At 39.4% G+C, this 26,993-nt stretch overlaps 1 protein-coding gene across 3 annotated transcripts; it reads left to right on the plus strand.

The window, feature by feature from the left end:
- The first annotated feature begins 3,630 nt into the window (after positions 1-3,630).
- Positions 3,631-26,733, plus strand: LOC102693566 (UDP-glucuronosyltransferase-like). 3 transcript variants are annotated; one of them, XM_069196360.1, is made up of 5 exons: positions 3,631-4,609; positions 17,285-17,416; positions 20,917-21,004; positions 22,280-22,499; positions 24,776-26,733. In XM_069196360.1, the coding sequence occupies exons 1-5, from the start codon at positions 3,731-3,733 to the stop codon at positions 25,059-25,061; spliced, it is 1,605 nt and encodes a 534-aa protein (XP_069052461.1). In that variant the 5' UTR covers positions 3,631-3,730; the 3' UTR covers positions 25,062-26,733. The 3 variants fall into 3 exon arrangements, with proteins under 3 accessions (XP_069052461.1, XP_069052460.1, XP_069052462.1); XM_069196359.1 differs by lacking the exon at positions 3,631-4,609 and adding an exon at positions 11,411-12,609; XM_069196361.1 differs by lacking the exon at positions 3,631-4,609 and adding an exon at positions 13,363-14,490.
- The last annotated feature ends 260 nt before the right edge of the window (positions 26,734-26,993 follow it).

Raw genomic sequence — 26,993 nt, forward strand, 5'->3', positions numbered from 1 at the left:
CTTTCACCCCATACCAATGTCAAATTTGGATAAATTATAAACAATGTATGCAGTTGGACTTCAAATATCCTTTTTTAAAGTTGGAATTCAAGTGATCAAACTGGACATGTGGAGGAGGCTGAATGTCAGCCTAGCCCGAATAGAAAATATACAAAAGAGAAATTTGCGAATGTGTGTATGTATTCAGCCCCCTGAATCCAAACTGTTGACTTTTTGATTCCTGACTGACTCAAGCAGGTATTCCTCTGGGATTCACCTGTCCTTCACACATTAATTTTCCCCTCAGTCCGGACGGCGTCCCACTTGCCGCTGATGAGAAGATTCCCCATAACAGGCTGTCACTCCCATGCTGGGATGGTGGTGGCTTTGTTATATGCTGTGTTCAGCTTGTGCCAGACATAAGATCATTGAATTCAAATTATTTTTTGATTGGTCTGATCTCAAAACCTCCTGCCACATGTCTGCAGCCTCATTTACATGCTTTATCACAAACTTTTTTGCATTTATGTTTTTTTTTGCCAATATGCAAAAATAAAAAAGCTTTTGTGTAGGGGCTGGCATATTGTTGATTTATGAGCAGTGTCTCCCATTTCAGATGTGACAGAGTCACTGACGGCTTCACAGTGGCATCTTTAACCAGTTTCCGGCTTGGTTGCTTGCTGAATTTGAAAAGCCTGTCTCATCTGGATAGTATCTGGGTGGTATCACCACACTGCACTATGTAATGATGATCTTTACTTTTCCACCACTTTATCCCTGACTTAGTCCTTAAGGTTCGTTTGTCGTATCACTTTGTGAGTTGTGACTTCAAATTCAATATCTGTCTGTGGGAACCTGCAGAGAGAAGTGCTTGGCTCTAAAGTCAAATTAAACCTCTATAATTACACATTAGGACAGAGGCCATTACAATCATTTTATTTCTGATCTGATTTACACTTGCTATACCAGAAGATGATGGACTGCTCATGCAAGTGAGAATCTTTTAGGTTTCTCACTTATTTACATACTATTAGCATGTTGTAGTTAATCAGTTTTGAATAGATGATGCTGGCTCTAGATATAAAGTCCTATTTAAAAGAAGAACATAAAAATTGCAAAGTGAATTGCAATCGAAGAATTTAGAAGAGTTATCTTCTTTAAATAGTTTCAGAGACACAGGCCATACACTCACAGCCCACTCAGTATTGATGGAACGGAAGTGGAAACAGTCACCAGCTTTAGGTTTTTGGGAATTCACATCTCTAAAGATCTAACCTGGACTGTGAACACTGACTCTATCATGAAGAAGGCTCAGCAGCGGCCTTTATTTCTTGAGGTGGCTCCATCGAGAGCATCCTCACCAACGGGATCACCGTGTGGTATGGCAACACCTCTTCGCGAGAAAGAAAGGCACTGCAGAGAATGGTCAATATGGCCCAGAAGATCATCGGCTGCGGTCTCACCGAGATTAAACAGCTATATGAGGACCGATGCCGTGGTAGAATTCTGGCCATCACAGAGGACAGACACCACCCCGGGCATGAGCTCTTCACCCTACTGCCCTCAGGCAAGAGATATAAGAGCATACGGACACTTACCAGTAGGTTCTTCAATAGCTTCTATCCACAAGCAGTGAGACTGGCGAACACATTTAGCCATCCCCCTCGGACCACACCAACACCATCACCATCTACCTCTTTATGATTTCTTATCTATTGCACATCTCCAGTCATTGTTTACATGTCTGTATTGTTTACATTCAAACTGTCTGCATGTTTACTTGCAAAATTGTCTATTGTTTTACATTGTCTTGATGCACTGTTTGCACTTTGTTTTGTTTTTTACACTTGTTTTACAATCGAGAGACTTTCTGTAAGTAAGAATTCCATTGTACCAGTACCGGTTACATATGGCAATAAAGTTCAAGTTCAAGTTCAAGTTATTTTTAGACAGTACATTTTCATGTACATAACAGATTTCTGGATCGGGTCACTCTGTCTCTGTGTTTAAGTTCCCTTTAACTTAAAATTCTAAATGCTTAAATGCCTGGAAACTGTGATATTCTTGACATACTGTACACGCATCTCTAAGTAGCCCAGCTCACTCAATTCATGATTAATTGCAACAAACTTGTTGAATTTGGACAGAGCTGTGTGCTAAGCTCAGTAAGTACTAGCTAGCACTAGCTAGCTCTTGGTATTATCCCTAATTAGTACTCTGCATTTCTTTTGTTGCACTTGACCCTCAGAGATCAGGAAATATAAAGATAACAATAAGGACCCAGTATTGAATGTTACAGCACATGCTACCGTACTTCGAGGTCCCTCGTTCTCAAATCATATTACTTGTTACATCCTTCCATTAGCTGTTTTTTTTAATGGATCAACACAGAAAGCAACAGAGGAAAATAACATTTGCTTCCATCATTTTCATTTCCTTTTTAATTTGGTTTAACTTATTTATTAGTGGTACCCAGGTATTTTAAAGAGCCTGCCACTAGGTGGCTGTCTGAGCCTTCTTGAGCTCCTTTGGACGGTGAGAACAAAGCAAGATGCAAGAATTGGACTTCTGGGGGAAAAAAAGTAATCAACCAATTTCCAGAAAATTCTATGATGTAATGTAAGCATACTTAAATACATAAAAATATGACATTTTCCATTCTCTAATGATTACATTTAGGGTATCTCTGAAAGGCAAGTTACAATAACATACCCCTCTAATACACATACCCAAAAAATATTGTAACGCATACGGCCACCATTGGTTGTGAGAGCTGGCTTACAAGCACGGTGACATCACCCCCCTTCCCTGTGAATAGCAGGGACCGCAGCCACCGGGCTGAAGGGAGATTTCCTGTTGAGTGGTGCCAGAGGCCTGAGTTTGAGTCCCCAATGGTGGGGGGCCGACCTGAGGTGGCAGAGGTGAGGGTGCATACCCATGTGAACCCTGGAGTGCTACAATATTTTTTCTTCAATATTTCCTTTAGTTTTGTTCTTATTGATAGAAATTTCTCTGAAATTTTCATTAAGGGTATTGTTACCTCATATTGTGGTAATAATGTTGCATTAACTATTAGATTGATTACGGCACTATTATATTAACTAGAATGACTTAAAACCAACTAGAATGATTTTAAGATAGTCTTAACCTTCACCCCTAAATTAAACTGTAAAAAATTATCGAAATTCTTGTAGTGTAGACTTTGAATAAATAATTGATGAATACTGATGAATATACATGAATACTATATCATAGCTCCCGAATCTATATAAGATTTCTAAGACTTACACCATATTGCACAAACATAGGATTACAAACATATAAAAATATGTATTAAAATTGTTTGAGAAGCATATGGGGTTTCATCTACATGGGTGTTTGAGAGCAAATTTAAGGTGGTGCATGGAAGACATACTTGTTCACTTCCATGCAAATACTAACAGCAAATACGGTATTTTCTACTTAAGATACAAGTGGTTTCAATCAGAATAGTGAACTTTATACCTTTTCAAAGTAAATCCTTATCTGTTTTTCTGTTTGAGAATCTGTTAATACTGTACAAACTTCTAACTTTAGCTGAGCTGGCTTTGATGAGTCTGTTGTGCTCAGCTCAGGGTGATTTGTGCCTCTGTAGTAGCTGAAAAGAAAACTATGCAGCCTGCAGCTTCCAGTATTTGACCAAGCAGGAGATTAATAATCCAATGAGGAAGTAGCTCCTCCCTTCACCTTGTGCTGTTATTTCTTTCTGGAAATGAGAAAGATGGCTGTTACACAGACCCAGGGAAAGAGTCCTTTAATTCTGTTCCTAGCCCTTCTTGGTTTTTGCACTTTTGGTTCAGCCAGGTCTGGAAAACTTCTGGTAGTACCAGTAGATGGTAGTCGTTGGAACGGAATCAAGGCTGTTGCTGAGGAACTGAGCCAGAAAGGCCACATGGTGACCGTGGTGATTCCAGAGGTAAGCATGCAGATGGGGCCAAGCAATTTCTACACCACCAAGACGTATCCAGTACCCTACACAAAAGAGTATTTGAAGAGCCTCCAGGATGCTCAGGGTAAAAATATTTTTAGCCAGAAGCCCTTTCTGGAAAAAATTACCTCAGGACTGGAGAGGATCCAGAATATGTCACATTTTTTCAGGCTGACCTGCGAAAGCCTACTGTACAACAAAGAACTGATGAACTTCCTGAGAGAGCAAGAGTTTGATGCTATTTTGACAGATCCTGTATTACCCATTGGAGTCATCGTGGCTGAATATCTCTCTCTTCCATCAGTCTACCTGCTGCGGGGGATTCCCTGTGGCTTGGACTTCAAGGCCACCATGTGTCCCAGCCCACCTTCTTATGTTCCCCGTTTTTTCACCAAAAATACGGACCAGATGACTTTTCCCCAGCGAGTGCTGAACGTTTTCGTCAGTGTCGTGGAACCTGTGTTCTGTAAACTTTTGTATTTTTTGTATGACGACATCGCATCGGCGTTTCTTCAGAGGGGTGTCACAGTAGCAGAAATGATGAGCCGTGCCTCTGTGTGGCTCATGAGGTTCGACTTCACTTTGGAACATCCTAGGCCACTGATGCCCAATATGGTTCTAATAGGAGGAATCAACTGTGCTGTGAAGAAATTGCTTCCACTGGTATGCCCTGTTCAGTTTTTTATTTCATTACAATAAACAGATATAGAACAAGTTTAATTACTTTCTTAAATCTTAAAGGGGAACTGCAGTCCCAATTTTTCAGACCGGTTCTTAAATCTCGGTAGCAAAATAAGTTAATTGACTAGAGGGGAAAAAAATGGCAGATTTTGAATTAAGCTCAAAATCATGAACTTTGTGAAAGTACTGTCACCATGTTGTTGCAAACTACATGAATTGTGATGTGATGCTGCCCTTCCTGCTCATTAGTCACTGTAATGACTAATGTAATGTGATGTATGAGCAAATAAGTACAGGTTGTGCAGAAGACATTTCACAGCAGAAATGTTCCAGTGTGATCTGCATGCAGAGTTAACACGCAAGGTGTATTTGTTGGCAAAACCGTCTGGAAATTGAAAGCATTTCTATTGTATTAAAAGACATGTATTCACAAGTCTGCTTCTTTACTATGTCATAGGGGCACATATAGGGTCACCGGAAGTTTGTTGCCTTGTTCTGAATCGCAGACCGTGGTGTGGCATATACAGTACCTGGAATTTTAATCTTTTAACCTTGGAGGTTTTCCAAGTTACTATGTCCATTTCACTCCTAATGTGGTTTGAAATGCCTTCATCAGTGCTGATTCCTTCTAAGGAATAAATATATAATAGAAAAATATGAAAATAGCATCGCAGTTCCCCTTTAAGCTTTCATTGGCTGTTGATTCAATGGAAACAGTAATATTTCACATGTCTGTGAAAAAACATAAAAACAAATTGAGAGGAGGTTATTTGACCCGTCTAACCCATGTGGTAGCTCAAAAGGAATAACAGCATCCAAAATCAGATGCTTTGTGAGTGTTTATTGAGTATTTACTGTATACAGTACGTGCCTTGTTAAGGGGCAGCTTCATGGCCATAGTACAAGGAGGGTCAGAGCCCCATTCAGAGAGAGAAAGTAAGGAAGGGGTAGCTGCAAAGATGGAGATGGGGGTGGAGGTGGGACGAATGCAATGAAACTGAGAAGAGACGATATAAATAAAGCAAAAGCCAGCAATGACTGTGATTTAAAACATTTCGTCTGTCGTTAAGCCTCCTGATCATTAGTTAAAAAATTCTATTTAATGCTTGATTGAAGATTTGTTTTCTATCCGTTTCTTAAAAGAAGCCGGGGTTTCAACTTCAACACGGCTAGTTCCAAAGTCTTGCAACCTTTTGTGCAAAAAAGTGTCTCTTGCTCTCAAATTTAATTTCACTTCCACATAGTTTGTCTTAATTATAAACTTCATCTGCAAAGTATCGTATATTCATCGCTGATATTTGCTCCCACAGAGCAAAACCAAAAAATCAGGAAACGTGTAAATCTGAATTTCCAGCCTCTCTGTTTTATACACAGTTTTATGTGGACATTTTCCATTCCAAATCATCAATTACTTAATTTCTGAGAAATAACAGGCTGAATTTGTAATGAAGACTGTTAAGGAACAAATACATGTAAATTCCACACTGAAGAGTAAAAAGAAGAAACATAATGTTTGGGCTGTTGAAACCTTCTTCAGGACTGAGGAAGCTAGTAAGGATATAAAGCATAAGAGAAAGAGGGAAAAGGATAGAGCTCATGAGAATGAGCACAGAGCAGATGAGAAAAACAACATTTTATCACACAAAAGTATCAGGCAGTAAAAACTAAGAAAATCCTAAAAAGAAGGGGATTTTCTAGAAATTTCAAAGATTTATAATACAAACAATGCTGTGTAAAATACTGAGAAATAACTCCCAAAATTACATTTCACGTTCAATGTCGAGCTCATCAAAATATATGTGAATATTTGGGCATCCTTTTTCATTTTGAGAGCAGGGTGGTGTTTTTTTTTGCAGATTATTTTGTACATTCTTAGCCAAATAAACAGTGGCTTTTAAAAGCATTCAGACCCTTCCTGTTACCCTGCAGGCAGTGCTGTGTGATAGGCTGACAGGCCAGAATGTCCGGGAGATTCCAGAGAGCCGAGGAGGCAGCCAGGCCCAGGTGACTTAGTGTTGAGAGATGAGCAGGCAGGCAGGATATCAGGGTTTGATATTTGGCCATCGGTGGTGGAGAGAAGTCCCCATTAACTGTAAAGCACTCAGAAAAGCACTATATAATGCAAGTGTAATGAATTCAGATTATTAAGTTAATAATAATAATGTTATTATTATTAAGATGCAGATTGATGGGATGAATGGCTGCCTGATTGAAACGCAAGGCTGGCTGCAGACCTCTTGTGGCACGAGGAAGCCTAAAAGAAACAATTCCTAAATGTCCCATTTAGTGAAATTACAAAACGATGCATAGACTGTACATCTTTTTAAACTCAAGCATTTCTTTAAAACCCGGATGCTCAAAATGGCAAAAAACTAAAGAGAAAGAATTGAAATGTGTTGTTTGCATACATTTTCAACCCTCTGAACTCAATGTTCGGTGGAAGCACATTTAGAGGCAAGTCTTTTTGGGTAAATCTCTACCAACTTGCCACACTGGCTTCACACAATCTTTGCCTAATCTTCTTGGTAGATTTACTCAAGCTTCCTTAAGCTACTTATGCACAGCAGTTTTCAAGTCTTTCCATGAATTCTTAAAAGGATCTTTGACTCTCTTTCTTTCTCTTAAGTCCCTCTTATTCTTATTCTTAAGTAGTTCTGGCCTTGTGCTTTGGATCATTGTAAAGGTAAATTTCTGTCACTTTTGTCACATGTTGGCAGTATCACTTTAGTGCTTTCTTGCAAACCCTATGTGGGATGTGAGTGTAAATCTTTCAGTGCCAGTTCATGCCTCCTTTGCATATTGCCTGGAAATATTGCTGACCTCTGGACATGTTTCCCTATATCAACCACTGAAAATCTTTTCAAACTCACCGTTAGCCTCATGGTGGCTACCCTAACCAGTTTCCACTTCACTGCTTTAATTTACAGCTGCACAGTATGAATGGACAACCAGACCTTGTCAGTGTCTGGATGCCTTCCAATTCCTAATGACCATGACAGCACCATGACGGTACCATGCTGAAAGAGATTTTTCAAATGCTTTCATACACTTCTTCTGATCTGTGCTTTTAAAAATCTTATCCCTGAGTTGCATTGAAAGCTCTTTGTTCTTGGGTGAATCTTTGCTTGTAACTCACAATTTATAGAGACAGGAGTATCTATTCTGAAATCATGGGAGCCACTATTATTGCAACAGGACTTAAAGCTCTCTGCCAGTCCTTTCTTCTAAACCCAAACTGTCAACACAATTTTTAATTATGCTTTCTAAAAACAGTTTTACATTTCAAGAAAGGATTAGGAGGCAGTAAAGAAATGAAAACTGTAAGGGCTTTACTAAACTTTACATTTACTTTAATGATTCAGTAAATGTCTCTGGTGAGACTGAAAGAGTTTCTGTAGCTGCTGATTTATTGAAATGGCGTACAAAGGGAACTGTAAGAAAGGTTCCTTCTTACCAAAGTCTTTTGATAAAGCTGTATGTGAAACATGTGATCCTTCACCTAGTCCCAGCAATGACACATATCCCCTTTACTCTGTTAAGATGGAGTGTTTGGGGCTTGTAAACTGAAGGGATTAAGAATTAACTACCTTATCTATGAATTCAATGGGGAAGAGGTAATGTAGTGGGTTACCCAATTGTATGCACTTCACCTACTATACTGTAGCTTCTCTCTCACTCAAGACACCATAGAGTGTAAATGTAGTGTTGCTTTGGCCTATGGCATGGGACATACATACAGTAAAACCGAAAAATAATGAATAGATGAAGCATTTCTTTAATGGCCATATTCAGAGCAATACTGCTGGAGGAATTTCTCCAAGAAAAATATATTAATCTGTTCTCCCCGTGAAGAGTCTTTGAAAACGTCAAAACAGATATGAATTGACACATTTGCAGTAAATAGCAGAATGCTAGGACATATTTTTACATTAATTACCATGCCTGTGAAATAAACATAGACCCATTGATTCCCCCTTTAGGTAATGCAATTCAAAGTATTTTTATTTCACACAGTTTACCTTTAAGTGAAGTGGCAAAGACCAGAAATCTACAAGGAAAAAATGAAGACTGAGCTGTGCAAATAGTGAAATGTGTGTAGGGGTATTAAAACCTTACTATGATTCTCAAATACAAAGAATGTTCGCATCCATCTGCTGCTTCTCCTATGCCAGCCTTTCACAAGTACTTAGCTAAGTTAGTACTCAACAGGGCTGCCGTATTTTGAAAGGGAATGACTGAAGTAGGACAGCATGGTGACACAGTGGCTAGCATCGCCGCCTTGCAGAGCTGGGGTCCGGAGTTCAATTCTGACCCTCGGGGGCTATCTGTTTGCAGTGTGTGTGTTCTCCCCGTGTTTGTGTGGGTTTCCTGCAGGTCTCCAGATCAGTCCAAAGACATGCTGGTAGGCTAATTGGCTGTTGGAAGAATTGGCTCTGGTGTGAGTGTGAGTCTGTGTCTATGTGTGCCAAGCAATGGACTGGTGTCCTATTTATGGTGTACCCTGACTTGTGCCCATTGCTTGCAGAGATATGCTCTGGCTCCCAAATGACACTGTATTGGGTGAAGTGGTTATAAAATGGATAACTGAAGTATGAACTGAACATAAAAGACACTTTCAATCTCAAAAAACGCAAGTAGACAAACTGCCCCAGTAATTCCACATCCATTTTCCCATCTGGGCTTTTCCCCTCAAAGCCAAAATGGGGTGTTTTTCCTACCAGCAATGCTGCCAAACTACTGTATCAGGGATGTCCAGCGTTGTTCGCAATCGTCTGGATTGTGTATTAATGCTTTATTCTGTACACTGTCACCTCATTATGACCTCACCTGGTTTGAATCAAGCTGATCCTTCACCAAGCAATGAGAAAGATAATAATTGCTTACACTTATATAGCGCTTTTCTGGACACTCCACTCAAAGCACTTTACAGGGAAATGGGGACTCCCCTCCACCACCACCAATGTGCAGCATCAACCTGGATGATGCAAGGGCAGCTATTGTGCGCCAGTAAGCTCACCACACATCAGCTATCAGTGGGGACGAGAGCAGAGTAATAAAGCTTTCTATAGATGGGGGTTATTAGGAGGCCATGATAGGTAAGGGCCAATGGGAAGTTTGGCCAGGACGTCAGGGTTACACCCCTACTCTCTTTGAGAAATGGGTTGCCAGTGGGTTGCCAGTTGTGAGTTGCAGAGTGATATGGCTGCTGGCCATATACCCTTATATAAAGATAACTTTTCCCCTGCTTAGGAAACCAATGCAAACCTGCACGAAGGTTTATGAATTAACTGCTTTATCTCTGAGCTGAGTAGGGGAAGAGGTGATGCAGTTGGTTGTGTGGTTGTGTTGTTCACCCAGAGTTGCATTCAGTAAGTGGAACACCCAGGCATGGCAAATTTTAATGACTAATTGCTTTCAAAACAGTGATAAATGATCATGCTAAAGTTTTTATCTGATGCCAGTAGCAGCAAACACTATACATACAATAGCCTATAGCCTAATAGCCTAACATAGGTTGTATTGTTTGCAAAAATGGAATTGGATAAAGCAGACTTTCCTATCTCTTCTTCCAGATATGTCCAGTGAGGTATTGCTCAGGCTATTGGCTGTTGTTAGGAAGTGCTGAAGCATGTATCAGCAATCTAGAGAAGTGCCTGTAAATAAATAAAATAATATTTTATTGTTAGTGTTACAGTTTTTCTCTCCCTGCAGTTTTTTTTCCAAAGGCAAAACAGACCGGACTCAACTCACATGCATTTAAAATAAGCTTTTTATCCAATTCGAATTAGAATCAAAATCAAATAGTGAGCCGTTGGGACATTTTACAGCACCCTCTTTTTCTATGACGCCTGCACAATAAAAGTTGAAAATCAAAGTATTTGATTTCCCGTTTTAAATCGATACATAAATCCCATTTTAAATCAATAGGAAAATTAAAGCAAGGTCTGCATGCCTAACCTGGGTTTACAAATTAACTACCTTATCTGTAAACTCAGTGAAAGACAGATAACAAGGTAGCACACACTCCTTGTTCTGTGTCACAGGTACAGATTTAGTAGATGTTTATTTTTCTAAGAACAGCTCTCGCACAGGGACTGGTTTCTGAGCATTGGACTTTTAGCCTGCCTGTGCTTCCACACTGCTGATTCAGTGGAAGATGAGAAGCTTCTGGTAGTCCCAGCCGGTGGTAGTCAATCGCTGGACATGAGACTTGTGATGGAGGAATCAGGGCAAAGAAGACACACAGTGGTGGTTATTCCAGAGGTCAGTCTAACAACGGGGCCTTCTAGTCACTGTACAACCAAAGCTTTCAATGGGCGCCGTACATCCATGAATATGTGAAAGAAATACAGAAGAAACACACGAATTACATATTCCTTGGATACACTCAATTTACTCTAAAAGGTTAGCGACATTTTAACAGCTTTAAATGCAATCCAAAACATTACAAAATGACTCGTGAAAGTCTGCTGTATAGTCAGGAACTAATGCAGGATCTGAAAGAGGAGGATTTTGATGCCATTTTGACAGGCCCGTTATCCCCCCTTGGAGTCCTGGTGGCAGTTTTCCTTCCCTTCCATCTACATGTTGCGTGGAATGAGATCTGGCTTAGATTTTGAAGCTACCCAGTGTCCATGTCCTCCATCTTATGTCTCCTGGCAGGGAAGATGTTAACTATAACAAACTGTTTTAATAGTTTTAATACATGTTATACAGATTTAAGAAGATCCTGACAGATGTTGCTGAAAACCTATTTGTCATCTCCTAGTTTTGATAACTATGCTTTAAAGTTTGACATCCTGTCGCTATCCAAAGTGGTTTAAATGAACCGATGTTGGCAGAGAAAATGCTGGAAATGGAATCTGAAAAATCTGGTAGGGATATATTTTAGGTTTTATTCATATTTCTTGAGTGAGTTTGCTGAGGGCTGAGTGTCACTCACTAGCACTGCAGTAAGGTCTTTGCACTATCACACAGTAAGCCCCATCAGTTTCACCTTTATGCCACTCCTACAATTAAGTTCACCAATAATGACTTGACTTTAAATGAAGGATGGCCTTTGTATTTTCCTCTTTTGGAGAATCAGGCTCAGACAGTTTTCTGCCTCAGACAGCATGGCTCTCACACAAGCATTAAGGCAGCATTTTGCAATTGGGCTGCTGGCTGGCCTCTGTGTGTTCCTCCTGGATTCAGTACAGGGCGGAAAGCTCCTTGCAGTGCCAGTGGATGGGAGCCATTGGATCAGTATGAAACCAGTGCTAATTGAACTGGGGAAGAGAGGACACACAGTAGTGGTAGCTATTCCAGAAGTCAGTATGCAGATGGGGCCCTCCAGTCACTACACAACCAAGACCTTCCCTGTGCCCTACACCAAAGAGAAGATAAGAGAGATGAATCAGCTGCAAAGGAAGGTTTTTGAAGATGTTTCAACTCTGGGACAAATTAGGTTTATTGTGGGCTTTGTACATTTTTTTCAGAACTTCAGCAGATCAACATGTGAAAGTTTTTTTTATAACCAAGAATTAATGCAGGATCTGAAGGAGCAGGAGTTTGATGCCGTTTTGACAGACCCTGTACTTCCCTGCGGAGTAATTGTGGCTGAATATCTCTCTGTTCCCTCCATCTACATGTTAAGAGGGATTCCTTGTTCACTGGATTTCAGGGCCACTCAGTGCCCTCGACCTCCATCATTTGTTCCCACGTTTTTCACAAAGTTCAGTGACCAGATGACTTTTACGCAGCGGATCGTGAATTTCCTAATCAATCTCCTAGAACCGTTATTATGCAAATTTTTATTCTCTGCGTATGATGACATGGCTTCTTCTTTGCTCCAAAGAGACGTCACAGTGGAAGAAATCATGAGCCGTGCCTCAGTGTGGTTGATGAGGTTTGAATTTACTTTTGAATATCCAAGGCCACTGATGCCCAACATGGTCCTTATAGGAGGAATCAATTGTGCTCAGCGGAAAGCTCTGTCATTGGTAAGCTTAGCATTTTATTCGAAATGGTGACGGTGTGATGTTTGCTAGTCATTTCTTGATCACAGAAATTCTTCAGGATGCTTTTTGAAAGAATAGTCTTTATGTCCCATCAAAATTTGTTCATGCTTTCAAATTTCATTTGAGTGTTTTAATTTAGTTTTTTTTATGATGATGTTCTTCTCATAGGTAGGTGGCGCTGTTCATCTAAATTTACTTTCGCTCTTTATGTATGTAGTGTATGCTGAAAGCCTGATGTGTGCGTCTGTTAGCAAATTATTTTTCAATTGAAAATCCCTTAAAGAATATTTTTTTTACGTTTTCAATTAATGTAATCCCTTTTGTATTTAGTTCATTCTGAAGGATTGACAAATTAAAGTTAAAAAACGGATTTGGAGTGTTGTTCCTATTGTATTAGACTAAAATCTGTCCTTTTCATCTCTCATCCAGCACCTTCTGACATACAGTTTTATTTATCGCAAACATAGTCAAAGGCAAATATATTAAGGAATCACTAAAACATTTTAGCACAATTTTATTTCGTTTTGTAGGCTGTGCAACTTTTTTTTTGCAGCGCGTAGCATAACTGACATTTTCGCAACGGGAACTCCCCATTAAATAATGAATGTCGTGACTATTCCTTTTTTAGGTTTTAAAAAATCAAATGTTAATACGTTAGTTACAATAAAAACTCTTATCTGTAGCATTATGCAGTTATTGTAAAAAAAAATAACAGTTAAAACGCTTCTTGAGACCATAGTAATCGTACCTGGGTCACTGATACGATTATCTGTGGATATAAATCCAGACTGTAGAATATATTATCTAAGAATGATTAATAAAACCCGTAATAAACTCCCATTGAAAACTAGCCTTTCATGTGGTGTTGTATGATTAACTTGGCCGTAACCTGCTTGCTTGTTTAAGCAGTGGGAGGGCGCCCACATTCAGAGTACTGCCCCTTCTTTGCTGTCTACGTCTTCAGCGTTCCTCAAGGTTTTAATCTTTGAATAGCGCAGTTAAACTTCCTAGACAGGAGCCATGGCCAGAGAACACTGCATTGGTGTAGCGGGGGTTTTTGTCTTCCTCTCTCTTTCTGCCCTGGGGCCCGTTGAAGGAGGCAAACTGTTGGTCATGCCCGTGGATGGGAGTCACTGGCTCAGCATGCAGCTGCTGGTCAAGGAGCTGGCACACAGGGGACATGAGGTGGTAGTGCTGGTGCCAGAAGCTAGCATCTTCATCAAGGGTTCAGACGACTACAGATCTGAGCACTTTCCTGTGCCGCACAGCAAGGAGCAGCTCCAAGTGAACGGTGTGTTTGTCCACGAGTCTAATCTTGCGGGGATCCTCCTCGGCATCGAGAAGCTGCTGAACTTCACCAACATGCAGGTGAAAGGGTGCGAGAGCCTACTGTATAACCAGCCATTAATGCAGCGTCTTCGAGAGGGGGGATACGACCTCATGCTCACTGACCCCTTCCTGCCCTGCGGCGCCATCATCGCGGAGACACTGTCTCTGCCCACTGTGTTCTTCTTAAGTGGCATCCCATGTGGACTGGAAATGGCTGCTGCGCAGTGTCCGTCCCCTCCTTCCTTCGTGCCCCAGTTGTTCACAGAAAACACGGACCGCATGACCTTCCCGCAGCGAGTGAAGAACTTCATGATGCTACTCGTGCAGTCCTTCCTGTGCAAAAAACTGTATGCCAGTTTCGACGAGGTGGCTAGCAGGTTCTTAAAAACGGACGTCACTTACAAAGAGCTAATAGGACGTGGCTCTATCTGGCTGCTGAAATATGACTTCACTTTGGAGTTTCCTCGACCCCTCATGCCCAATATGGCCCTCATTGGGGGTATCAACTGTGCTAAACAAAGTGCGCTACCAGCGGTGAGTCTTGTTAGTCATACAGCAATAAGTTTAATTCCTCAGTGTCAGCAAATCAGTTCAGAATGCAGGCTAAAGGTATCTTAAAGTTCCCTATACAAATTTAGCATTTGAATTTAAAGTCAATAAAATAAGTCATTTCTAATTTATACCATTACGTCTTTCCACACATACTGTACTGTATATGTTTATCATTATCAGTTCATCATTAGGGATTGTAAGCACTTAGAAAGTAACATTCAATGAAATTATAGGTAGTGTCTTATCAATAAACAGATTTTAATGTTTTAGAAACATGACTCAAAAACAGCAAACTCAGTGATGTGGCCCAGGTTTCGAGAATGATTTGAGAATAATTTGAGAGAATGAATGGCTCATGAAAGTGATTTGCCACGATGATGGTACAGTAATTTTGCAGGCTTTAAGCATGACCTATCTGCATGGAAATGTAAAATCTACATGCAAAGGAGTTAAGTTACTGTAAAAAGGACCTAAAGAATAGGATATAAATACTATAAAAATCAACATTTTCTTAAATAAATTGCAAATTACTCATGAACACCCTGTGTCCTAACAAAACTTACACTGTATGCATAGAATTGCAGAACAAAAACAGTAAAGTTACAGTAGTTAGTTTTGGGGGAGTTGTGTTGGATTCACTTTTTCTAATCACATAAAAACTTAAACAAGTTTTCACAAATTATTTTTATGTAAAAAATTGCCCATTTCTTTTATTCAGAACTTCCATTGCCTATTGGTTGACTTTCACCTTTAAATATTTGCCGTTACTTCCAGGACATATTGAGCAGTATTTGTTCTCAATACATACAGCTTTTTAGGTGAACTTTTTTCGATTGAAAACATGATATTGCTTTCCTCAGTTGGAGTGCCGTGTATTACAACATTGTTGTTTAAAGGGTTGACGTTTTTTGTCTTCTTATTTCTAATACATTCTTTCTGGATTTCATTTTCAGTTAAAAGGGGCAATATTTTCAGGGAAACAGAGCTCCAAACCAACATCCAGCATGTAGTGATTTTTTTTTTACCTTAACTCTTGTGTACAGAGAAATGTGAGGAAACAGAACAACAAGGAGTTTGGCCTTATAACATTAAGGACATTTAATATAATTTTCATACCTTGTCAGAATGAGTGGCAAAACCTCTTAAATTAAAACAAAAGCGTTATGAGCTTTTGAACAGTTTAGAAGGTCTACGCTGCATGCAAGCTTTTCAGTTATTTCAATCCTGTGGGAGGATCTTATCAGAACATAATACTGTGATTAGTGTGGGTAAGCAGCCTGCCAACTGCATGTTTTAACCTGTCTGGAAGCATTTATTTATTATTTTTGTACACATTTTTATAGAAAGAAAGAATTCTGCTGATTATTGATGTAATAGTCCTTAAGGCAAATGCAGAAATGTGAGCCTAAGAAAGCTGTCTACTTTGCACTTTAAACTATGGAGGGATTGTATTAGACTTAATAACTTTTTAAGAGTGCTTATTACAAAAGACATGATGGTAATTGCACTTGATTTGCAGATATAATATCTTAAAAGTATTTTTTTGTCTCTGGTCACTTGGAGATATTTAAGACAATACTTATAACTGGTGTCAACATACATAATCTATGTTTCATGTTTAGGTGTTTTTATTACAGTCCTAGTTCATACAAGCCTTTTACATCACCCTATAAAGTAATGTATCAAAAATGGTTGCACACTATGACATCCTGTTCCAAAAAACAGATTCATCACGAGCAACAGATCTGTGGCATCTGTATGTTCTATGCTGGAGGCGGCGCTAAGTCAGTACACTGTTGATGCCCTGCTTGACAGACTTAAACTCCATTGAACATCAACTGAATTTGATATGTTAATACTTCTAATATAATATATATAATTCCTGTTCAATATAATGTTGGTGCACCAACTATAAAAGTCATTTTTTGATACTTTTGCAAATGTCTTGCATTTACAAGTTTCAATTATTGCTGAGCACAGAATCCCAAAAGATTTATGTGAATCTTTTACCACCTCATGACGTTTTTTCTCTTTGGGGAAAGAAAAATTGATTTTCCAGCATATTGATATGTTTTAATACGGACTGCTGATTTTCATTATCCATCTGCAAGACGTCCATCCGTCCATTTTCAAACTGTTTCATCCAATTTAGGGTCAGAGGGAGCCGGAGCCTATCCCAGCAAGCAACGGGTGCAAGGCAGGGTACACCCTGGATGGGACACCAGTCCATCATAGGGCACACACACTCACACCTAGAGCAAATTTTCCAGACGCCAATTAACCTGCTTGTATGTCTTTGGACTGTGGCAAGAAACAGCACCTGGAGGAAACCCACGTGAATACAAGGAGAACATACAAACTCCACTCAGATAGAACATCAGGTCCAGAATTGAACCCAGGGCCCCCATGCTATTTGGCAATAATGTCAACCATGATGTAACTCCCATCAGCATGCTGCCCTTGTTCTCCGAACCATCACTGTAAGTTAGTAACACTTGTCAATGGGGTCATCAGTTTTTTAAAGTTTTATTATTCCTCTAAAATACATTTGAAATTCAAAGCAAAATGGAGTAGTATAGCAGATGCAAGCACATCTGAAAGGCCAATGCTTATTACAGTGACAAAGACATATGGTGGTGAAACTGGACAATCCAATATTTAGGGAAGAAGCCACTTTTCATTTGGAAGGTCTTAGTAGTAAAATGATTAATTGCGCAATCGCAACTTTTGCAGTTGTCCACCTTCGTTTATTCTGCCTTGTCTTATTTTTTTGCAGGAGCTGGAGACATTCGTGAACAGCTCTGGGGAGCATGGCTTTGTGGTATTCACGCTAGGGTCCATGGTGTCCGAGATGCCGATGGAGAAAGTGAACGTGTTTGTCGAAGCTTTCCGGAGAATTCCTCAAAAGGTAACATGTTTTGCTGTAGTGCATGGGAAAACATTTCTGGGAATAAAATATGCGCTGCTGAAGTAACATTGTTAGTAACGCAATAATAATGTACCCCAGATGTTGTATTCAATGGTATTCAACTTTTCTTAAATCCTTTCTATCTTGTGTAGTAATGGAAGAATTGTACTATCCAAAAAGATGATTCTCAGGTTGTGTTTGCACTAGATTGTCTGCTTTCACAAACTGAGCTCTGCTTTGCACCTGAAGGCTTCTTTGATGATTGGTGACATCCCAAGATACACTCGAATTCTCAATTTACCAAATTAACATTATGATTCGTGAACAGTGTGATCTGGTATGCCTGTCTGTACAAGTCCCTTACATACAAGGCATACAAGTCCTATATATATGATTACTTAGAACAAATAACTACATTAAGATAAGAGTGTGGAGCATTGTCTGATTGTTTGAAAGATGAGTGAAGGGGACTTTTGTTGAGGGCAGACGCAGGGAGTTATCAGAGTGAGCTGAAAGTGCAAACAGTAAACAAATTCAAATTCAAAGAGCTTTATGAGCATGACTGATGAATTACAAAAAGCAAAAATAATCTGTAAGCATTATTTGGATTATCAAGGATTTTCTCTCAAAAAACAATGAAGGAAAAAGACAATGCACTTCACAATCATGACAAACAGGCCCTCCTTGTTTACAGACAAATAATATTATTTTATGAAGTTTACTCTCTGTTCATTGGGCTATAACAAGAGAACACATACTGGGCTGTGAGCTCTGGTGTATTTCTTGTCCCCTCCCCCAGCAAGATTAATAACTGGCAGATGTTGCAATTCTGAGCTTTGGTTTGTTATTTTTGGGATGAATGTTCCTATAACCATTGAATATTTCTTAAAACCAAGTTTCTTGCAGACAAGAGAAGTTGAGATAAACTCTGTATTTCAATAATGTTATCGTCACGGGAGCTATGGGAAAAACACAGTTAGGAAAGGAAGGGATGGCGAACAGGGGAGAGTGCAGACAGTAGTCAGGTCCAAGGGGGGAGCGCAGGTAAGCATGTCCAGGGAAGTCCAAAACGGGAAATCCGGGCGCAGTCCAAAATCCAAAAACCCGGGTGATCCATCCAAGATGAGACAGGGTTAAAATACGGAGCGGGATCCGAAACAGGAACAGGAGGTTAAAAACAGAACGACGAGGCCAGGCGCTTCGAGTTCCGGTCCCAGTTAGGTCAGGGCGCCATTCAGAAGCCTAGGCCCTCAAACCGCGGACATAGGGCAACTTGATCCTAGGCGTTTTCCACTGCAGAGCCCCGAGCTTTCGATGCACTGGGTTTAAATAAAGGACGGCGAACCCAGGGACAGGTGTACGTGATAATGTACAAGATGGTCGGAGCGCACTCTAGAGGAGGGATGACAAAGTGACAGCTTTGGAGGGAACAGGTATAGGAAGTACAGTAAAAGGGTGTTTAGGTAGGAAAGACACATGAAAGAAGACAATGGGGGTGTAAAATGGGGACTAAAAGCTGGATATCTGGATGACTGATTCCAGGGGAACTGTAGAAGTCAGCAATCTGTACATAAATGGGGAGAGGTAGTTATTAATTCTTCAAGCCTTGCTGTGCGAGTGTGCAAACTGGGTATCGGGATACTTTTAGAGGTCTTCCTGGAGAGATCAGATGCAAGGTGAGGTTAAACCTGGGGATCTCACCTGGCAGAGATCTTTGCTTTTCACTGCATTGACCCATTCAGTCACTGTGCTGTTTCACAAATGTGCTCGGCACATTGTTGGCACAACGTTATACAAATGGGGATGTACAAAACAGAACACCAACAAGGTGTGACTTTCAATGTTGTGACTGCCAGATAATACTGAAGGAGAAGATACATAGATTATTTAAGTTTGACAACAAAATCTTTTTAATTAAGAAAACAGGCTCAGCATTCCCCTACACTCTGTTGTCTGGAAAAAGAAGACAAAAGAAAAATCAGAACATATGTTGTCAACTGTGGGCTTTTGTTTTGTTTTTTTATGTTTTTTTTATTCTATGGATAAGGGGTGGAGAATTATTCTTTCTTTTCATTTAGCTTGCTTTCCTTTATGGATAATTGATACCAGTCTTTCTTGGTTGCTGAGTGCTTGTGGAGTACTGAGTTGACCCATGATTAAAGCTTACATTTTAAACATTTGCCTTTAAAGTTTTTTTTCTGACAGACCATTTATGCCGTAGAATCAGGAAAGCCTGTTTTTAGACTGAATGTTAGAAGCCAACGCAAAAGACTTTAACAAAAACAACTTTGAAATGATAAGATCACTTTATTAGCCCTATACAATTTATTGCATTAGGAATTTGTCTTTTCGCATACCCCAGCTTGCTCTCCAGGAGACACACAGACCGGTCTGAGAAATTAGAACTTTCACTTTAAAGTTGTTGTAGGTGCTTGAAGTCTGCCTAAAAGTGTTCATAAATGTATTTATTATTATCATTTAACATCTGAACTTAGTTAAACAATGACTTGAAATACAAAGATGAATTATTGTGAATCTCTTTAAGTTACAGTATATGTTCTCAAGAGCCCAAAACAAAGTAAGAACTTGTGTCTAGTGAAAACTGAGATGGCTCTGTGGTAACTCAAAAAATGCCAGGCCATATCACCCTGCAACTAACAACTGGCAACCCACTGAAGCTCAGCAGGTGTGAGCCTGGTCAGTACCTGGATGGGAGACCTCCTGGGAAAAAACCAAGGTTGCTGCTGGAAGAGGTGTTAGTGGTGCCAGCAGGGGGTGCTCACTCTGCAGTCCGTGTGGGTCCTAATGCCCCAGTATAGTGACGGGGACACTATACTGTAAACAGGTGCCGTCCTTCGGATGAGACGTAAAACCGAGGTCCTGGCTCTCTGTGGTCATTAAAAATCCCAGGGCATTTCTCGAAAAGAGTAGGAGTGTAACCCTGGCGTCCTGGCCACATTTCCCAATGACCCTTACCAATCATGGCCTCCTAATAATCCCCCTCTATGAATTGGCTTCATTACTCTGCTCTCCTCCCCACTGATCACTGATGTGTGGTGAGCGTTCTGGCGCAATATGGCTGCCTACAATCATCCAGGTGGATGCTGCACATTGGTGGTGGTGGAGGGGAGTCCCCATTACCTGTAAAGCGCTTTGAGTGGAGTGTCCAGAAAAGCGCTATATAAGTGTAAGCAATTATTGTTATACTTAAATAGAAAGCAGAAGCAGGAAAAGATTTGTTTTTAAACATTAAAAAACTAAAATAGTATATCTATTATAATAGTCATTGCAACACAGTTCAAGAATTAAGTGATGGGTAAAAAATTTGTTACACAAAAATAAAGGCAGAAATGTAGTGCATAAATCATAGTGGACAAAAAAATAATTTATTTCATAGCCTCTAGTGTCATAAGATTGCTAATTATAAAGCCACTTCGCCATTCTTGTTGAATGACCATGGATTAGTCATTATAAATGTGTATGGTTTCTTGTCGTTCCAGGTTTTATGGAGGTACACAGGACCCATCCCAGACAACCTTCCGGATAATATCAAGATCATGAAATGGCTGCCACAGAATGATCTATTGGGTTTGTTTGTGTTTTCTACACAGCTACACACTATATTCAATAGTTTGCTCAAATTCTATTTGAATTAAACAGGCTGTGGAATCTAAAGGAATAGGGTACAGTACTTAATACATAGAAGTTAGCTTGTGTAGCTGAGGAAATGACAGCAGCGGCCATAAGGCAGATTTGTCACAACCCCCTCACTTATGGGGAATGAACCAGGGAGGCAGCTGCTATGGTGAAGTTGCTGTGGAGGGAGGGGAGCTAGATAGGATGTGTACAGAAGTCATTGGGAGTCAGGGAGTATTTATACACAATAAAAGTGCAAGTTAGAATTTGACCCCCTTCCAAACTTCTGTTAAACAACTCCATTTGTTACACAGGTGACAGCAACAAGCTGGTAAGATCAGATCAGATCAGATCAGAGCACTTTATTGGCCAGATACAATTTCTTGTATTAGGAATTTGTCTTATGCATACCCCCAACTTGCTCTACGTGAGACACACAGACAGGGAGAGAAGCTGAAAAGGTACTGAAAATAAAACATGAGACTGATCACCAAAAAAACAAATGCACAGCATTTTGATTTAGATTTAGATTTTCAATTTCTTTCATAGTCATCATCGACAGCCATTAAATAAGTCGGAAATATAATGCAGTAGAAGCCAGCCACTGGCCAAGACAGGCTGACAACTATAGAACAAGGAACAATATATAGAACATAGAACCCTCCAGACTTGACTTTAAAGCCCTAGAGGGGAAACAAAGCCCCACATCAGGTGTACCTTCCTACAATGGTATTTTACTTACAGTATAATAAAAAAATGCATTGTATCACAAATGTTGTAATATTTCACAATGTTTCATCAGTAGAACCGGAGAATTACCTTGATAGAAACAAAGGCATGCCATTGTTTGTGCATTACAACAATGATGCTATACGTCTTTTTGACAGAAATAGCATAATTGCTGTAATTCACAAAACATTCAGATTGTTTTCTGCTATAACCTGATTTTTATTCTTTAAACACACCATATTTGCAATCAGAAACAATCTGGACAAAATCAGCGATTACAGTAAGTACCCCTGCTGTTTTTTGGCATTATTGATTGTTTGAGACATAGAAAGGGTTATTTTTAAAATGTTTAGAGTGGAAATTACTGATTAATTATTATTATAATTACTTACAATCTTATGATATGCAAAACAACACTGTTGATAAATTAATGCTTTAGGCATTTCTTACATAGTGCCCCAGTTACCAAACGATTTCCTTTCTTCCTGTCCTTGACAGGACACCCTAAAGCCAGGGCCTTCATCACCCATGGAGGGACTCATGGAATCTACGAAGGCATCTGCAATGGAGTTCCCATGGTGATGCTGCCTCTGTTTGGGGACCAGTCCGATAACGCTCATCGCATGGAGGCACGGGGTGTTGGTGTTGTCCTCAGCATCAATCAGATCACCACTGAGGTTCTGCTGGAGGCCGTCAACAAAGTCATTAATAACAAAAGGTGCGAAAATGTGTTTGAAAATAACCTCCATCTAAGCAGTTTCTTCTAGGCTTTGGAAATCTGCATCTGGGCAATGACTAGCATTACATGGAGCTAGGAATCCATTATCTGAAATCTGCTTAATTCAGTAAGTGCTGGAAAACCTGGAGTGTATCCTTGAGGCACAGAGCACTAGATGGGACCACATTTGAAATGTGTCCATCTCGAGGTACACAGAGAAAAACACAAGCACGCAGGCACAATTTAAAGACAGAAATTTGTGTGAAAACCCCTGCACAAAGAGAAATCCCTCCTGAACACAGGAATAAACATAGAGACTCCACACAGAACACGCCCCAGGACCCAAGACATGTGAGATACTGTAGAAATAGTAACCATAATGCTACAGTGCCACCTGAGGTAGTCACCAAAGAAAAAAAAAGTAAATTGAATGGAGTTAAACTTTATAATCTGAGATGATCAAAAATCAAGAGTGTTTCTCCAAAGACTTGCACCCTCAAAGCTAGGGAAGAAATTCTTTTGAGATTGATTTTAATTTTGATCCTGTTCCAATCATGAATTGATTAATCTAACCACCCAGTGCTTTTTTACAAGATCAGATTGTACCCATCACCTCTCCCAAAAGTATTTTAACCTTCGCCCTTACCTTGCTTTGCTGAATCCACATGTATATTTCTGGAATTACTTTATCTTTGACGACTATTACATGTAAATTTTGATTTACGATTAGGATTTATATGGTACAGGCAAGACATTAAGAACAACAGTTTAGCTCTACATTGCAACTATGAGCCTGGGCTGCTACAAGCTGTGACTAAGATTCCTGGGTGCCTGTGAACTTGCAAAATTCAGTAAGAGCAGCATCAGTGTTATTTCACTGTTAACTCTGATTTTTGTGCTGTGGAGCCTGAAATCTATAAGCTGTTGAGAGGCCTGACAGTCCTTGTTTGACAGGTAGGCATTGTCATTATACGTCCTCTGCTGGTATTAGGGTGGTAGGGATAAGGTGAATTAAATGAAAAATAGAGACTCCAAACTTGATATATCTCCACCACACAATGGTTCTGAACATTCACAGCTGTAAATGCTTTGAATTCACATTGGTTGTTGTATAAGGAAATTATTGAGTTTAAATAGCAAACCTCCCACTCATCAGGAATACCTAGCTAAGACATGTAGTTCTTTAAGTGAACAATCTAGTGGCTAAAAAGACAAGCAATAGTTTAAACAAACAAATGCAGTGTTAGACAAAATAATCAACACAATGTTGCTGTTTACAAACTACTGCATACAGTTGGAGATCATGATCTCAAACAACTCCTCAAATATTGAGACATTGAGCTAAGAGATTTATACACTCGAGAGTCAACACAAATATCTGCAAAAAGCTTCTTTTAATTAAATTCAGAATCTGATGAATAAGAACCAGTTAGAACAGATATCAACTGTTCATAAGGGTTTCAAGGGTTAAAGATCCCTGTTGGCTATAATGCTGAAATTCTTTCACTTATTTTCATGCATCTTCTTGGTTGCTTTTTTTCTCTGCATTCTTTGTAAATACTGTATTTCTCACTTCTGACTGGTCTGAGTACCTCATTATCAGAGTCCTTATTGGGCCAGATTAACACGATTGTTTTTTTGATCCAAACCACTAAGCTACTAAGATAAAAAAACCTCTTGTTTATCTTCAAAGGACATTTGAATACCTAGCCTGTCACAGTATTAAAAATAATATGAGTTTTTATATTTAAAAAAGGTCAAAATGAGATTGATGAAATAACATTGTAGCTAAAGATCATACTGTGAATCAGCTTATGTCTATTCAACAAGCCCAGCACCTTTAAAGACAGAGTTTATGTTGTAATCTCTGACATGAAGCTGACAGAAAACAAACGCCTGCTACCAGAATGGAACACTGGTCCATCTTAGGGCTACCCCACAGTAAAAGTGGAACCCATTCTTGCAGTTGGGTGGACTGCAGAAATTCAGAGAAAAAGACCTTGCTCAAGGACACAGACACCAGTGTCTGCTGAGAGGACTTGAACTCACAGCCTTCTGATCCAGGGAGTCTAGAATCTTAACTCGCACCCTGTGTTGTCCCTCATAATGAGTAATTAAAAGTGCAACAACAGAAACAGACCTTTCTCAGATAGTTTGTGCAACTTGTACAGTAGGTTTCTCTTTTGAATTCTGCAAGGTTCTGTAACAGGTTCATAACTGTTACATCAAACACAGCATTTTGGAATAACTCAGTACTTCTCGTGTTTTTCCTGTAGCTATAAAGAGAAGATGACAAAGCTTTCGGCTTTGCACAGAGACCGACCCGTTGAGCCAATGGACTTGGCAGTATTTTGGACAGAGTTTGTCATGAGACACAAAGGAGCACAACACTTAAGACCAGCGGCCCATGAACTGAACTGGATCCAGTATCACTCCCTGGATGTCATTGGGCTGCTGATAACCATTGTGGTGGTTCTTGTCATCGTGACAGTAAGAAGCTGTGCATTTTGCTTCAGGAAATGTTGCTGTAAGAAGCCATCTTTGAAGAACAAGTCAGACTGATTGTAGTCCAAAAGACCCGACTTAATGGAGAGCAGAAATGAAACACCCAGGGAAAGGGCATCTAAACCGAAAACAAAGATATTATTTTTAATCTATACTAAGATTTTTGCCAACTGTTCTATCTGTGCTGTGTGCAACAATAAAACTGTATCATAAAGATTTACAGATTTTATAACCCAGTGTAGCAGTACCAGGCTAAGTGATTTAAGTGTCACTGATTGTGGTGCACTGTGCTCTGTCTGCTTGGCAATGTGACACTGATTTCAGTTTGTAAACCTATTTTTGTCGAACGTAAGGCAACATCAGCCCACCTTCTTTTTATATTGTACTATTATCATGAAAAAGGAATCATAAACACGGATGAATATTACAGATTATTTAGCTTAAGCAAATGTGTTTTAGATTCAAGAACAGAAAAGGTGGCTCAATCATACAGGATACAAACGACAAATAGTAACACAATAGTAACACAAGATCTCTGTGACAAGATTTTAGTCACTCTAATAGTTGTATATATAAACTTTATGAAGTATCAAAACTATAATGCACCAGTCTAAGATGATGTAAGTAAAATATTAATATGCAAAGGAATGGTTATCTTGCTACATTATATGACATCACTTACAGTACAACACACATTTGTGCCCATACTGAATCACATTTTTATAGATTTAAAACCACTGAGAGTTTATTTTTTTCCATTATATTGTATTCTACAAATGCTTTCTTCACACGACCAGGAAAATGAAAGAACTGTACTGCCATGAATCTAGATGCTTAAAGGTGGGTTTTTTTTTAGCGAAAGAATAAAAAAAGTCATCCTTAAAAATGAAAACACAAGATGCGGTGTTAGAAAACAGAGCTTGTTTAACTAGTGATTTAATTTTCAAAATGTCAGATGTTTTTATTCCTGCTGTTAGTTGGTTGACATTCTGTATGCATCGCATGAAACCTAAGTGACATTGACCAGATTTAGCCACAACATTACACAATAAAAGCACCAGATTACCAGATAACCCCACTCAATAGATGTACATTTCATAAGGCTTTGTTTCTAAAAACCAATGTCAAACAATTTTCTGGAATATGGAAAGGCGTCAGTTGTATTAACTGCAGCTGTTGTAGAGGCAGCATAACTGACTTTTACCTCCAAAACTCTCTTTATCTGATCACTGATCAGTAGCCAGAAAACTACCTCCAATTCTGTTATAACGTGTTGGAGCTATCCGAATGTGATAGCTGCAGAGTACATTTTTTGCAGCTTTTATAGTGTAGTTTACTTGTCACATAGTTTTGGTCACAAAAGATATTATTGGTTCAGGTCCTTCAGAAAAACACTCAGTATACCATATGCCCATCTTGTTCATATCTTCCTCTTGGACCCATGAATACGCCCTGATTTAAGGTCTTAGTTTTTTTTTTACCTAACTTCCTAAATCTCCTAACATCAGTTGCACACATCAAATTGTATGTACCCTTGTGTGGGCCATCCTTATGTGCTACTTCAATTTTTCTTGCTGATTTTATTGCACAAAACTGTCTTTTTCACTTGTCAAATGCCAAAAGATTCATAAGTTTGTATTTTCAGATGTCTCTGTTCTAAAGCAATATTCACATTCATTATATTTTGAAAACAATGCTGTTAAAATAAAACAATATTTAAATCATTAAATAGCGGAAACCCATTTATTTGATCCATACTGCACAATTTGATTTTAAGTGTGGTATTGTTTTATTAAAGGTAAGTTGCTTTTAGGTTTCCAATCAGTAGAAAACTTTTTGTTTCCTTGTTATCCCACTTTTGTCATTTCGTCTTACTCGAAAAGGCAAAGCAAATAATGAATTATTCTCTTTGTACACAGAGAAATATAACGTTGTACGGTCTTCACCTCCCGTGATAAGTAGCTGTACTGGTTGTGGACCGGGGGATTG

The sequence above is a fragment of the Lepisosteus oculatus genome, chromosome 12 (genome assembly GCF_040954835.1).
Source record: "Lepisosteus oculatus isolate fLepOcu1 chromosome 12, fLepOcu1.hap2, whole genome shotgun sequence".
In the NCBI taxonomy this organism is placed as follows: domain Eukaryota; kingdom Metazoa; phylum Chordata; class Actinopteri; order Semionotiformes; family Lepisosteidae; genus Lepisosteus; species Lepisosteus oculatus.